This window comes from Hippocampus zosterae, chromosome 7, assembly GCF_025434085.1.
Source record: "Hippocampus zosterae strain Florida chromosome 7, ASM2543408v3, whole genome shotgun sequence".
Classification (NCBI taxonomy): domain Eukaryota; kingdom Metazoa; phylum Chordata; class Actinopteri; order Syngnathiformes; family Syngnathidae; genus Hippocampus; species Hippocampus zosterae.
The window spans coordinates 19160520-19176753 of NC_067457.1; the positions used below are offsets into that span (position 1 = coordinate 19160520).

The following is a 16234-nucleotide window of genomic DNA, read 5'->3' on the forward strand; positions in this document are numbered from 1 at the left end:
GAAACGATGCTCTGTTCGGAAACGATCCATCAGCAGTCTGAATTCCCCATATGCATACACACGTGGAGAAAATATGAAAATGAAAGAAAGAGGAAAATAATACAGTATAAAATAAATGCATTTGCCTTCAGAGGGAGGCAGAGAAATACTCTATTTTCCTTTTAGAAATAAACAGTTTTTACACTTTCCCTTGCTCGTTCCAGACAACTAACCATCAAAATCAAACTGTATTTCAATTTTGGTGTTCCGAGAGTAAAACGAAAATGAAATGATTCTTAATATCCCCTTGCAAACCAAGTACCAAAAGATACGCGGAATGAATACATGTCGTGAACCACTCCGAGCATCACGACCACAGAGTGATGCAGTCACTCTACTTGATGGACATATACAATGCACGTTAAACATTGGTATTATAATTATGTATGCTAAAAAATAAATTTGAGATAGATTTAACTTAACTGTAAAAATGTCATACTGACACAAACAAGTCCATCACATGTCAAATGTGAGTGAATGTAAGTGTATTGAGATGATTGGCTACACACACACGTACATGCATGTGCGCACACACTCGTTTGCTTCTGGCATGGGACTCTGGACATCTGCCTGGGATCTCTTCCACACACACACACACACACACACACTAATCCTCAAAGTGTCCAGTGACCTGTTTTCACTGCCCCATTGTTGTGTCACTCCCAGTTAATTCGTTGTCATACAAACCTGTGGATGTTCTCAACACACACATTCATCAAGTCTCCCCTTGACACGTCACTAATGCAGGAACTTGGTGTGAAACAGTCAGCCTCCCTGAACCACTCATTTGGGTTGTGTAAAAAAAAAAAAAAAAAAAAAGACAATGGAAATGAAGGGTCAAAGTAACATGTCAATTTTAGGCGTTGGAGGTTTGGGCAATGCTGCTTTCAATCTGCGTTTTTCTCCAGGATTGCTGTTCTGTCTAAATGGTCCAGACATGGTATGCCATTAAAAGGAGACGGAATGACACCATCTTCAGCCCCTTTCTAACTGCCTGTTAAAAAAACCCCCAAAAAACTGCATTTTTCTGGCGCTTTTCCCCAACATCTGTCTGAACGGAAACTATGAAGTCAACTTCAAAATTTTACATCTCCCAAGATAGTACCAGGCTGGACACAGAAAACTTGCGAGGGAAAAAGATAGTCAACATGCGTTGCGCACTATTTCCAATCGGTGGAGATTGAATTTTCCATGGCAAAGCATTTGCTTTTGAAGGAAAAACACGAGGGTCTTGAACACTACTCTTATTGGACTACACCCCCTGGCCCATTTGCACTCGCCGCCTGGGCTCAGCCCTACTTTTCTTTCCCCGCCTGATGTTTCCATTACAGGAATAAAAGCATGACGCCTAATCCATTTATGTGTTCCTTGGACGACACACGCGCGCACACACACACACACACACACACACAGAAAATACAAAATTCATGCATGTTGCATGTGAACTGCAGGCCACATTTATTCACTGTCTCTTTCAAACACACACACACGCACACACACACGCACGCACACACACACTGGTGGTAATCTCCCAAGACAATTTCCCACTGGTCTTTGCTATGGGGTGAAGATACGATGGAATTGAAATGTTGGCGGGGGGGTTGCTTGAGTGTGAAGTAAGACATTCAAGAGATCTAATTGTGATGTCTTCAACCTCACCTCGTTTTTTTTTTTTTTTAATCATTTCACACCAGGGAAGTCGTTTACACTCCATTTTGTCATGATGAAGATTTAAGGATTTAGTGGTAAGGAAGTGAAGGTAGAGAGGTGGTGGTGGTCGAAATAGAGGCACACTCCATGGTGTGATTATAGCGCAGATTTGAGATCTTACGTAGTTTGTTGCTGTATTTCGTGACATGCCAATATGTCGGATGACATCACGGGGCCATAACTAACCCTCGCCTAAAATTGAACTCTAACTCAAAACCTCAATTCCCAGTACTAACTTTACGATTACTGAAAAGAGGCCAAGGCGGCCTTGACGGAGGTGATCAGGGGGAACAGGGGTGGGGGTGGGGGTGGGGGGGCGCTAAGCCCAGAAAAGAAGACACGTCAGACTCGGCAGGTGTCGTAGCTCACTTAGGTAGTTGGTTCTGTGGCGTCTGTTTTTGCTGTTACTTCCTCGAACCTTATGTTATTAGTTGTACTTCATACAAAAGACTACATCTGAGAATAGAAACTGGATATCACGCATCGTTCATATAATTCTTTCTCAGTGTACTCCAGTGAGCACATTGGACCGTTCTTGTATGTTATTATTTGTGATCAGCTCAAGCCTGGTCTGTGGATTTGCCCCCCCCCCAAAAAAAAAAAAATTGGAAAGACTTACTACACCCAAATGACCTGCGATCCGGCGTGTTTTTTCTCAGCTGGGTGACGGTTCCATCTGTTCTGGGAGAAGAGAGGTGTGGGTGACTTGCGTGACGACCTGCAGCTGATCTCCACCCTGACCGGCGTGGGCCGACACAAAATGTCCCCTCACTGTTTAATATAGAAAAAAAAATGTTTACAATGAGGCGGCCCGGTGGTCCAGTGGTGAGCGCGTCAACCTCATAGTGCAGAGGTACCGGGTTCAATTCCAGCTACGGCCTCCCTGTGTGGATTTTGGATGTTCTCCCCAGGCCTGCGTGGGTTTTCTCCGGGTACTCCGGTTTCCTCCCACATTCCAAAAACATGCATGGCGGGTTGATTGAACACTCTAAATTGTCCCTAGGTGTGAGTGTCAGCGCGGATGGTTGTTCGTCTCTGTGTGCCCTGCAATTGGCTGGCAACCGATTCAGGGTGTGCCCCGCCTACTATCCGAGGACAGCTGGGATAGGCTCCGGCACCCCCCGCGACCCTTGTGAGGATAGAGCGGTTCGGAAAATGGATGGATGGATGTTTACAATGATAATTTCCAAAGGAACCATAAGGCAGTGGCCGAGAGGGAACATGATTATGCGAAGCAGGCTTTTTCTTCCTCAGAATCCTTGAAAAATCAGTCATGCAGGCCCACACACACACACACACACACACACACACACACACACACACACACACGCACACACGTTGGTCAAATGTTAATGATTTACTAATTCCCGGCATTAAATCTCTAGACGTTAAAATTCCTCAAGCTTACAAATGAGGCGCGAGAGGGAGGGTGAGCGTTAAAAGAGCGGGGATAGATGGAGGGGGATGAGAGGGAATTAAAAATGAAGAAAAAAAAAAACAGCGCTTCACTTTAAAATAATAATAACCATGTCATGGTCTGATTGTGTTTGTTTTTGGGGTTTTTTCTCCCTATATTTAAGTCAGTGGACTGGGGAAATGAGAGGAACGCGGACAGAGGTGGCGTCAACAGGACGAGAAGGTAGAAAAATCCAAGACGGCGATGGGGGGGCAGATGAAGTCAAGGAAAGGAGGAAGAAAACGTAGATTAACGAGGTGGACGCTTTCCTATGGTGCAGTCAGCTCCATTTCCTGTTCTGTGGTTATAATCATGACATATTTCCTCTGAAAAATAAAAATAAAAACACAAAAGCCACATTAAAAAGCCATCTGTTGCGGAGTTAGTCAGTCATTTAGATGCTCACTGAGCTGAAGTCTCATGAGACTTGACAACATCATGTGCATTGATTGGCTTTCGGGGCATTTTGACGGGTCGCTAAATTGTATTGTATTTTTTTTTAACTTTAATAATAACAATAGAAGGAAATGTTCTCTGAGAATGTAAAATAAAAAGATAAAATGCATATATAAAACAAATAAAAAAATCTGAATGTATTATTTTTTTAATGTGTGTGACAGTGTAAAACAACTGTTATGTAAAATAAAGACGAAAATAAACCCAAAAAATTCCATCAGTGTCAATCCAAACTGAGCATCAGGATCTTCGTAAAGGCAATATTATTATTATTATTTTTTTTAATGACTTGTTTTTATATCGTCCCCTCCCGGCGAAAACGTCCATTTCATTTGTAAGTGTTACAGAGCAGACTGCAGCGACGATAACGTGACCTTATAAAATTTGCATTATTACGATGACGTTCGGTTCCCCGACATGTAAATCAAACCTTTAATCAGATCTTTTTCGGTTTAATTAATCAAGGGAAGTAATGAATGCAACATCCTGTTGTGATGAAAACATGCACCACAAGTGTGTGTGTGTGTGTGTGTGTGAGTATGTGTGTGTAGCCTGCCTGTGTATGTGTACGTACAAAAAAAAAGACAGTCCAGGTGGCCAGATAATTAAAACATGTTTCTCACACTTGATTTTACACTGAAATTTAAACGCTAAACATCTGGCCCGACGAGGTGTGTATTGTTCGAAATCTGCATGTGTGTGTGTAATTAATCTCCCCCCTTGTTCTGTCTGTAACCCCGTCATCATCTTCATCACCAAAAGAGACATTTTTAATCAAAGATCATTAAAGCCGAATGTCAGGAATTGAACGATGTGCTGGAGGGTGAACATCATGTGATTCACACGCACGCCGACTTTTCCAACTACTGAGACACGTGGCCATAAAATTCCAGAGAGAAGAAAGTAAAGAAAATCTATTTTCTCAAACATATGGCTGGCAAATATGGTGGAGAGGAAATTATTTACTGAACTAGAAACCTTTGATCGTATTGCTTTACTGGTTCAGCAGGTGCTGATGGTCGATAATTGCACCAGCATCTTCCCTTCAAGTTCTTGCACACCAAACTCGTCCAAGGATGCTTTCTTCCGTGAAAAAGTGGCTGCAATACTTTATTTTTTGGTGTGAAACTGTCATGTGTTTTTTTAACCCCGCCCCTTCCTATATGCACTGTTGCACAGCATTATCGCCATAGCAACCAGACCTGTGGAAGGCTTTGTCGAAATTGTGTGCGTGTGTGTTTTGGTAATATTTTTCTAATCCTGGACCAATTAGTTTCAGCCCCAGACAGAAAGGAGCAACATCTTCTCTCTCTATCTCTCTTTTTTCCTTCTCTTGCAGCATCTTCATCTCGATTTCTTTTGGCGACATGATCCAGAAGCTTGTTAGAAGCTTTCCTTTGACTCGAACCATTTCAAAAAGGCCAAATCAATGCAGGATGATGTACCGCGAGTCTAATTTCTTGTCCGTTTCCTCATTTTTGAGATAACGAAAGCACTTTTCGATCACCTGCCAATCATTGAATGACATTTTGTGTGATATATTTTTAACCAATCTCATAACTTTTCACACTTACATGATCCTCGTAAGAACAAAAAACAATCGTTAAAAGTGCACATATGATATTCAAAATATCTGTTAGCAAAATTAGACCAGCTTTTCTACCCCCCGCCCCCCTTTTGTTAACTTTTTGTCGAATGTGGTACAAAATGACTCACTTGCTGCTTTATGGTTAGAGATATCTAAATTACATTTTCAAATATTCAGACTCAATCAGCAGGTCTTCCTAAATAAAGTCGGCACGGGTTCAATAAGATGTTTTTTTCCGGTGCGTTAATGTCAACTGTCTACAGTTTGCATGTTTGTCGCCCACTGTTGGCTTTCAAAACTATGCATCAACTTTTTGTTTCGACTTCCGCTGTGGCCCACGGGCATGTCTGTGTGTGTGAGTGTGTTTCTATCAGGTGCGCACACACACACGCACGCATTGTGCCATTTGGATGCCGCAAGCGTGGCGGAGAGGAGCTCAGCGGGAGTACAAGATGATACCTCTGGGGCTGCCGCACGAGCAAAACCCCGCCGCCCCCAAAAACAAGCTGCGGATTGGCACGCAAACGCACACAAACATGAACTTTTGAACTGCGAGCTTGCACCCGCACTCTCTCTCTCTCACACACACATTTAAACACTCGGAGCCTTTTTTTCTGTTTCGCCTCAGACTTACTGTCAGTCGCATTACTTCGGATTTGGAACGTGAATGGAGCATTCAAAAGGCTGCAAATGAGGTTAAACGCGGTGTGAGATCAAGTCAAGTTGTTCAATGGCAATATAGATTTAAATAGACGCCGTCTTTTTAACACGAGAGGAGAAAAAAAAAAGGATATGAAGTGTCATTACATCGGTCCGTACACGCAAGTTAGCACCGCTGAGTTCTTTTGACTTCTGCTACTAGCCAAAAACAGCGGCACCAATCGCAGCATTGAAACAGTATTGCCGACAAAGTGCGGAGTCGGACTGCTTGTTGCAAACCACTCGATGCTAACGTTATCAGTTGAGTGAATACGTGGTGTCATGCTAGTTTGAGAATTTCCAGCTGTTTCGGCATTTATCTGACACTATGTTCCGTTTTTGTGGCATATTATTCGAGGCTAATAGATGGGAAGTGACTGCATGGGTTTTCTGCTGAACATTATTGATAACTTTCTCAAATCTTACCGTTAGCCGGACTCCAATGTCGTCCTCAAAGATGCTAGCTAGCCGCCAAGAGGACATTTCCTCCATAGGGAAACTGTATGGAGAAGAAAAAAAAGGAATAAAATATCAATAAAAACACCCCCGAGCATGGATGTGAGATCAGGGTCAAAGTTGAACAAGGGTTAGGCACTTTTAGACATTAATTGAACAAAACTTTTAAAGAAAGGCTACACCTGTCACTCAAAGTGGAGGCGGGTCCAAGCATCCATATACTGTAAATATGGTTGAGGTTGTGAAAAAAATTTAGGATTCAAAGTGATAAGGGATGTCTACTTATTGACATACACAGACAACAAAGGAAACGACACACACACACACACACACACACACAATTCTATTCCCCATATGGATCATCTCCTGAGAGAAAAAGCGATGAGGGAGGCGTGCATGTGTGTTTTTTTTATGATGTCACTCTCTTGGGTACGTGTGTGTGTATGTGTGTGTGTGTGTGGCCAGTGCACCAGTCTGGAAATAGGGGGCACATTAATCTTATTTGTCATAACCTGTCCCACGAGACACTCGGACCCCCTTGTCCCGTTTTACCTACTCTCTCTCTCTCTCTGTCTCACTCACACACACACACACACACACACGCACACGCATGCCCCCTGGCCCCCTCCTATGCGCTATCAGTATCTGCAGCGGACAGAGAGAGTGAGGCTAATTACATGTGAGCGCTAAGACGGTGGAAGCAAGACAAAGAGCATGCTGGTGAGTGTGCATGTGTGTGTGTGTGTGTGTGTGTGTGCGTGCGGAGCCTTTGTTTGAAGACTTGCTGAAACTATCACACAACACAAATTACATTCCTCCCTCTCATCAGTTCATGTTAGGTGCCTATCGCGTGCCCGTGCGAAAACGGGACAAAGAGACACACAAGAGTGTTGTTTGAGACTCGAGCCTTTCTTGCAGTGTCATAATGTCAGACTGCAGTTGACTTTTTGTGTGAAATCCCACAAACACCACATTTTAAATGACTCTGACTCAGTTTATATTCATAAAATTGTTAGTTGTTGACAGTAAATCACACAGACTTGTTTTTTTCCCCCACTTGTTACTTTTTTTTTACTGACTTTCCTTTTGTATGAAATGCTGCACATTGCAAGTTGGCATTTTAGACATTAAAGTATGACTTTTTGGAAAAAGAATCAATGCATCCTTTCAAAAAACTCCCCCCACCCCATCCCTAATTACAAAGCATTGGTTGTTTTTGTTTTCCCAAATGCTACTAAATAACGGCAACTCCTGTGTGTGGTGTACAGGACAGCTTGGGGGTTAATTAGAGAATAGTAAAGAGAACACATGTGGCACTTTAATATCCCCCCCTGCACCGTAGCTCATTTCACAGACCACCCGCTCTGTTGTTGCTCTCTTCCTGCGGCGTGTGTGTGCGTGCGTTGGTAGCTCTGACCAGGGTCATGGGCGTTCCTGCATAGCCTGTCCCAAAAGCTAATGCGGGCACACACACATACACACACACAGCTGGTGCAGGTGCGCCTGCGGCCAGGAGGTGATTTAAATGGGACGAGGTGTGCGTTTGCGCCTGTGGCCCTGTCAAATCGGCGACATCAAACACATCCTTCCATTCACATATCCATTCCGTCATCTATTTGGCAGTTCAGCTCTGAACCATTCATCCTACTATGAGTCGGTCCATCCATTCACGCAGCTAACATTTGTGCATCCGTTCATACACCGATCCAACTTTCCCTCCATCTGAGTCTTTCCATTTGACCGTCCATCCATCCACCCGTGCATACATAAATCCTGATATCAATCCATCCAACAATCAATCTTTTGGTCTCTCCTTGCATAAACCCAGCTGCCCATCACCCCAAAAATTCATCCATCCAACTTTGTCTGTCCATCCATCCGTCCATCCATCTACACTTACACCCAGCGACTCACAGAACACACAATTGTCGCTTCACGACCGCTCTAATTTCCCTCATTAAAAGCGCGACTTCCTAGCAGGGCGCCTTGCAGCGTTTAGGAGATTTAGGACCACAGACGGGGTGCCTTTTCAAGCACTGCGTTCACAGCACAAACTGGTGACTGGGCAACAAAAGACCAATCTGTTTGAGCCATAAATGAGCAGTCAGGTGTGTGTGCGTGTGTGCATGTGTGTGTCTGTGTGTGTGTGTCAGAGCAGTAAATGAACACTCTCTCCATCTCTCATCTATCAAAGACTTGACACCAGGAGCAGCTGTGAGGGCGCGTGCGCACACACACACACACTCCACTACTTTAGCAATTTGGGATAATTAGCCTACTATACAATGTCTGCCTGCGGTCTCCGGGGGTCCTGTGGGCGTGTGTGTTTGTGTGTGTATATGTTTCAGTCGATGTCTGGTAAGGATCAGCTGTGTTAAGCGTCCCGTGACATCTAAACTACTAATTCATTGCTACATTAACGCCATTGATTAACATACAGCAACGGACACACACACACAGACGTGGGGAATCCTCAGGCCTTTGTCACTTTAAACACAAAAGATCGCCCCATTTTTCAACAGAAATCCATGCAGTCATTCCAATACATAGAAGTCATTGACGTAAAGGCTTTTCTCGCAGGTATTAATGTTCATAATTTTGTTGACTCTATAAAAAGTAATTTCTAAATGATATTGCTTTTTTTCTCATTTTAATAGTCTTAGATTTAAAAAAAAGGGCTTAAACGCTACACTTCAAACAGGTAATTTTGTTCAAGTATGTGATATAGTGACATCATCAGTTTTATTTTTGGGTCGTTTCCCGGAATCGGAACGTTTAAATTGGGAAAATGATTGACATTGAGCAAAAACAGGGCAGAATGGCTTTGAAGGAAAAAGCTGACTGGCAACATCATCTCCATCGGATGACAAATAGACTCGCAAGCATCAACGTTACACAGGGCACCTGCACGCCTGCAGAGCAGATAATAACGCTCCGTTGTGAGTTACATCATTGAACGCGTGCGCCACATAAGACGCAGTCGGACATAAGTGTGTTTGTTGCAGATGATCCTCTGCGTCCCGTGGAGCCAAGAGCCAGGTGTTGGCTTGGATGGGCCCAAATCAAGCCCCACCAAATCAATAAGATCTTGATTGGAGCTGATTGCGCTCCTCTTTATTTCGAACGTACGTGAGGTTGCCATCAGCGTCCTCATTCTGAAACACCCCCTACCGCCCCTTCCTCCTCGTTGTCTGCTCACAAAGCCGCCAATCATGCTAACGCGCTCACGTTCTGGAGGGTTCCAATGCCTTGAAGTCAACAGAAGGGTTACACACAGAGACTAATTGAAGGGTGTTATGTTATCATAAGGGGTGGAAGGCGGGTCTGTCTTTGCAATGTGACGATGCTGCTTTCCTCAGCAAGGATGGCAAAAAAATATACAAATTTTTAAAAACTCAAAACAGCTCAAATAGGATGGAGGCCATAGATGGAAAAACAAGATGAGGAACGATGGAGGTTATCATGCAAAGACAAAGACAGAGGTGAAGATGGAAGAACACGATAAAGATCGAAGTAAAATATTGAAATATAATAGTAGTTGGAAGGGAAAGAGGTGATTGACAGCATGACCGGGGGCAAGGTTGTGCAGCTATTTGGACCCTCTGGGAAATTAATCCGAGGATGCGACACGAGTCCTTTAAATGGTCATCAAAGTTACGACGCCATGCCCTGCCTACATCGGGTGATATTGTCAAAAAGGTTTCGCGATATATGTATCCGTCAAGTATTGAAGTATACATCCAAGTTCAGGAATATCTGCCAATGCGGCTCATTTGGTCAAATGTCCTCAGTCTTGATGCTATAGCGATAAAATGGCTGATTTTTAACCAAAATGGCCAAATTCCTGCTTCCCCACCTACCCCCCCATGATTGGTCCTTGAGACTTTTTGCCATGTCTCCTCATGAGGGACATGCCCACCGACCCCATCCTCCAGTTTGACCTTGTTGCTAAGCAGGAGTGCCCGAGGGGCGTCAGTGGGGGGTTTGCGTGGGCCGATTGAGAGCAATGGGGGCTTGGTCCAATCTCCGCCTGGTAACAAGCTGTCATGTGCACGTTGGGATATTCCCACACATCCCAAATGAGTGACGGCTATCAAAATGAATCTTAAAAAAAAAAAAAACTATTTTATCCTAATGCGCTTCCTGCTTTGGCCAATGAGAGCCCGGTCAAAAGGTGACGACCAATCAGATGGAACAGAAAGGCAAAATGGACTCCCTTGACTGTTCATTACAGCTCCGGCGTGTGTGTGTGTGTGCGTCAGCGGGTTAACAGTTTTTTCATTGACACCATTGAGATAGGACTGAATAGACTTCAATGATGGATTTGATCCATTTCGGCCCGCATCCCCTCGACCAGCTAACCAGATCCGAACTCCAAGACCAAGCTTGCCCTTTTATAGGAAATAGCTTTAATTTATTTTAGCTGTATTGTAAAATGATAGGGAGACTAGTTATCACGTTTGTCTCACACTTTTTCTATCGTCAAAAAAAAAAATCTTGAGGTTGCATAATGCTGGACAGCTCCCGCAGAGTGAGGGACTTCTTAGACAGGGGAGCTTTACAGAAGGTGAAGCGATTTGTTCTAAACACTAAACGGGGCCTCTTTTAGGTTATAGAGCATTAAACCCACACAAAAAAAAGAAAAAACAGAACAAAACCAAAAAACACAGTGGATGCACATTTACACAACCAGAAAGTGAAGTTTGCCTTATTGTACGGTTGTTAACCGCAAGATATCATCGGCTGTTTGCTTAACTCGAGTGTTCATTGTAGCCCGAATAATAAGCGTTTTATTTTTCCGGCTGCAGGTCTATTACTTCTTTATTTAAGATGCCCCCACCCTTGCCAGAAAGGGGTGGCCGGGTAGCATATGGGGGGGTTGGGGTTGGAGACCTCAGTGTCTGCAGCTATCAGCGGGGAGCACATCGGTGTCTCTACGGGTCTGACGGTCGCTGATAAGGGCGGCATGATTAACTCCCGCGCGTGCGTGCGTGCGCACACACGCACACACGTGCGCGGATGATGTCGAGGCAATCGTCGAGGGGACAACAGACGTCTGCATGGGCGCTGATAATCAAGCATCAGCACAGATTTTTTTTTTTGAACAGCTGCCAATTGTCATTTCTCGAAGTCATGCTCCGGTACGGCGACATCATCGTTTACATAGTCGCAGACGGCGGAGGCATGTTAACAGCGTTAGCGATGTAGTACAAGCGGGGTGTAAAATCAAACAAAATACATGGACTGCGATGAGAAACGTCAAGAAGCAAAGCAGAATGTGAAGAGGGGGGTGGGAGCCTAACCACGGAGGCACACACCATTTTGGAGTGACCATGTCTGATTCCGCTGGGATGCTAATCAATGCTAAAAACATGGTCGCTTCATGCCGTAAAATCCTCTTTGGCACGTGTACAGGGAACTGTTGTGATTCATTTGAGGGATTGTTTTGTGTCGCTTTTGGCGCGCTTTTTTTGTGTCTTGTTCAAATACGATCAATGGCGTCGATGAAGTGAGATCATTGTTATTAACAGGTATTTGCTGAACAACTCCCTTATTTGATGTTTTCGTGCTCTGGCCAAAGAACCTGCCTGATATAAAAATACTTGGAACTATGTTGAAATGAGGGGATGAACTTCATTTAGTTAGCACAAAGCTCGGTTTAATAGAAAAGTAGGGATTTGTCACCATGTGGTGGAAGCAATAGGAATTTGTAAACATTTTGTAGGGTTGTAAATTACATCGACATTGTCGCAATTTGCTGCAGGGCTCGGTCCCTTCCATAGTGTATGTTTGCGATTTTAATGAAACTGATTAAGTGCTGCTGCTTTGGCAAGCAACACCGAATCGACTTGTTTCAACAATGGTATCTATGAACTGAAACGCAATGGTGTCGTTTGCCCTCTGGAGAAAACTCGACAGACAAATTTGGAAGGCAAAAGACTTTTGATTGGTCCGTCTTGTCCCTGCCCCTCTCTCAATTAACCAGACTTAAAGCTGTCTTGACCGCGGAGATTTGGGGACATATTTGAATGAGGCTGGAAAAAAAAAAACTCTTCAAAAGTTCTCATTCCTAAAACCATTAAAGCATGTCCGCACACTTCTCCCCCCCCAAATTTCCTGCCTCATTTCACCGTCTTGCTGATCCGTTCGGCCGACGTGATGCCTTCGGAGACCTTCAACCCTCTCAGCCCCTCGCAAATCGGCCTTGCACGGACCCCATTGTCTTTTACACAACCTTTGTCCTCCTCCCCCAGTGGAAATATATAAATAGGACCAAGAAGGATTTGGGCCACACTGAAAAGATGTATACAAGTATATATGGGTGTATATACTCTATATAGTGACTTCTGCATATCTATTTTTTCCGTATTATTTCAGTGCAGGCCTAATATTACTTATTGTGCTGTCTTTTGAGGAAAAAAAATCTCTCATGCTGCAACTTGAAAGCAAAATCCAGCACACGACATTTATCTTTGCCACAGAAAGGAAAAGGAAAAAAAAAGAGATATGATCTCATTGTCCTCCACTTTAGTGGATGCAGCGTAACTCAATGGAATAAATGCAGCACTCGGCAACTCTGGTGACAAGCTGGAATCAGCAGTACTGCACTCTGTGCACGTGAACGGCAAACTTTGACGGCGAGAGTCGGCCCGCCCGGGATGAGCTGACCAAGATATCCGAGCGCACAATAATCCGCCCATTATGGAGCATATAAGATTAAGAATCCAATAGAAGCCAAGTGACATTGACAAAGACGAAACAAAGAGAGCGCGACTGCGTCACACTGCGGCTGCATGAGTCACTTTGGGAAGGATGTACCCCCCCCCCCAAGAACTTCACGTCCTTCCTCACAGTAAAACCTTATTCAACCAATCGCTAGCACAATACATTTTAAAAATAGATATAACATGATTTTCCTCAATATTTGAACTTGTTTTTCTTGAAAAAGATCCTTTATTGTCATGTTAAGCCTTTTCTGCAAGGCTAACTTGGGGGTGGGGGTGACTTCTGTTCCCTATCCGTGACATGTCTCCTCGGCGTGAGTAGTTTTCATTTATTTTAGTTGTATCATAGTGTATCATAGTGGTTTTCATCTGCTCAAGTCCTCACCTGACCTCCGAGTGTACTTGTCAGCCTTTCGCGTGTCTGCTCACTCCACCGCCAGGGTAAAAATATCATCTCGGCACTCATTGCTGGTAGAAGCTGTTGTAATTAATCCCAAACCTGGCAGAGCAAAGTCAGCCTGGAGCAAAACAGAACAAAGTGCTTGTGGGGTTTCATTAACACACTGTTGCGCTCTCTCTCTCTCTCTCACACACACAAACGTTCACACATGCACGCACACGCACACACACAAAATAACATCCGAAGCAACGAACTAACAAGGAAGGTTTATAACAAGTGGATCGCATCACGGCCTGTCTGGCTGGCTGCTGTTGGTTTCCATGGCAATGATGAAATGTTATAATTGACTTTTTTTTTTCCATGAAGCATCCCAACCGAAAAAAATGATCCCTCTGTATTTATCCTTTTATCTTGACCTGCATCTGCTTCCCAAGCTTTTTTTTTCCATCCATATTTTTCACTCTCTCCTTTGCCACTTCTACTTCCTTCATTATAGTCGCTAAGAGGATTTTCAGTGTGTGTGTGTGTGTGTGTGTGTGTGTGTGTGTGTGTGTCTGTGTACCTAGAACCAATTAACCCCCAGAATATCTCTCTCTCTCGTACTCTCTCTCTCTCTCTCTCACACACACACACACACACACACACACACACACACACACACACACACACACACACACAATTTCAAAGGACCAGCTATAGAGAGCACGTTACAAATAGCGGTTGAGTGGCGAGTTATCACAATCAACGAAACATTTTTATGCTCATTAAGTCGATATGGAAGTGGCCTTTTTGTGTCCCGTATAAATATTTGGAATTTGACAGCAACTGGACAAAATTCCAAGGTAGCCCCATCTTTGAAAATGACCCAAAAATGGCCGCCTCAAACCGCATACTTTCATGCTATATTCAAAGCCATGTTGCTTTGGCTGCCTATAAGAGTTAATGTGATCGTTGTTAAGGCATCAGAGAGGGTCCACGCAGTGTCCGCAGTGTTCAGGGGCCGGTGGTAGTATCAGGTGCGAGGCAGCTGAGAATGCAGACTGGTTAATAAGCTGTCTGTGTATGGATGAATGACCCAAAGCTGTCCATATGCACATAGGCCCCACGTGCTTCTAGTTGATTGCAACCACGCGAAGGAATAATAAGCACACCCTTGTTTGAGTTCTTTTAAAGGCCTTTTAAACCACATTTGAGATCTTGCAATAATAAAAAATATAAATATTTTTGTTGATGTTTTGGAGAACAGATTAACTGCGTTTCCATTCACTTCAATGATGAGAGGTGATTTGAGTCATTTCCTTGATTTCCTATTGCGTACAAAATCAACCTACAGGATGGTCATGTTATAAGATGGATGCTGATGAAATGTCCATCCCACCCCCCACCCCCCGTGATTGGGCGTATGGGGTGGGGGGTATCAGGTGCTTCGTGTGGTCTGCTCCTTAATGAGCCACATGTGAGCAGTTAAGGAAGGACCCATCTGATGTGCCCCACTCGCCTCATTACCAAACAATACATATTAATGGCCATCCTCGCCCCGCATACATAGAGCATACATATTCATACAGCACGCATATGGATGGCTTCTTGCCACGGTTGCAAATGACCCCCTCTTTCTTCAGCACGTCTTTTGACTATACGTTGCTTCTAACTTTTACTGGTCTTGCGACGTTTGAAGGAGGTGACGCGGAATGGCCACGCACTCGGGGTGACTCAATCAAATGAAATATGTCTTCTATATGCAGTTTATGCTCGTTTCCCCCTAAAAATGATCAGAAGGATTGATTTATTATCTGTCACTCAGTCCTATGTTGGTTGGCCACCTCCCCCAACACTTCCAATTCCATCACCTCCAAATTTGTTTTTCACTTTGTGGTGATCTGGCAAATTTTAGAATTGTATGCAACTTTGGTGTTTATACATCTTGATAAAATGGTTCGTGTCATATCACAACTGACGGCCTGGAATTAAAACGACTTTCGCCTGTACAGGGGAATGCCTCCTTAACCCACGTTGACCTAGTCTTTGTCCTCTGGAAGCCTACCCCCCCCCCCCCCCCCCCACTCCTGCTTATTTGATTCCATTGCTTCCAATGTTAAAATCCTTCTCTATTTGAATGGGGGTCTTAAGTCATTTGGATGGGCCCCTTAAAGAGAAAGGAATGAAAAGTCAACAACCTCCTGCCCATTGTGTTTCTTGAGAGCCTTTTACACACGTGCGCGCACACACACGGACACACGCACACACACACACGCACACACACACGCACACAAGCCAATGATTTCAAGTCTATTATTATGCTAATAGACCTTCAGTCTCAACACATCCACATGCGTGCTCACACACACACACACACACACACACACACACACACACACACATACACACAGTAGAAAAACAGCGCTGAGCTCAGCAGGAAAACTCACAAGTGAGCCATTTTTAGCATTTCCTGTCTGGTGTGTGTATGTGCGTGCGTGTGCGAGATCTATCCAGTTATCATTCAATATCTTTGCATGTCAAGTTTCTGACTTATTTCTCCTTAGGAGCTTAAAACAAAGAGGTGATGATGCTAGGCACAAGGTTTGATTTAAAAAAAACTAAACAAAAAGAAACAAGTGCAAAAACTCCAGTGAACAGACCTTACATAAAGTGCACGCGTCACCGCATTACATCACACACACAGTCATCCCGCCTCTCTGCATCAG

At 44.0% G+C, this 16234-nt stretch overlaps 1 protein-coding gene across 2 annotated transcripts in view; it reads right to left on the reverse strand.

The window, feature by feature from the left end:
* Window positions 1-5331: 5331 nt before the first annotated feature.
* The window catches only part of zgc:63863 (uncharacterized protein LOC393372 homolog), a 52313-nt gene continuing 41410 nt past the window's right edge, over window positions 5332-16234 (reverse strand). The window contains exons 10-11 of one of the 2 annotated variants that reach the window (XR_007963124.1): window positions 13515-13647; window positions 5332-6447 (exon numbers count right to left, since the gene is read on the reverse strand). Coding sequence is in view for 1 of the 2 variants with exons in the window: in XM_052070383.1 (XP_051926343.1) it covers window positions 6413-6447 (35 nt within the window). In the remaining variant the exon portion in view is untranslated. The remainder of the gene's footprint in view (window positions 6448-13514; window positions 13648-16234) is intronic. The other variant, XM_052070383.1, reaches the window with a different exon arrangement.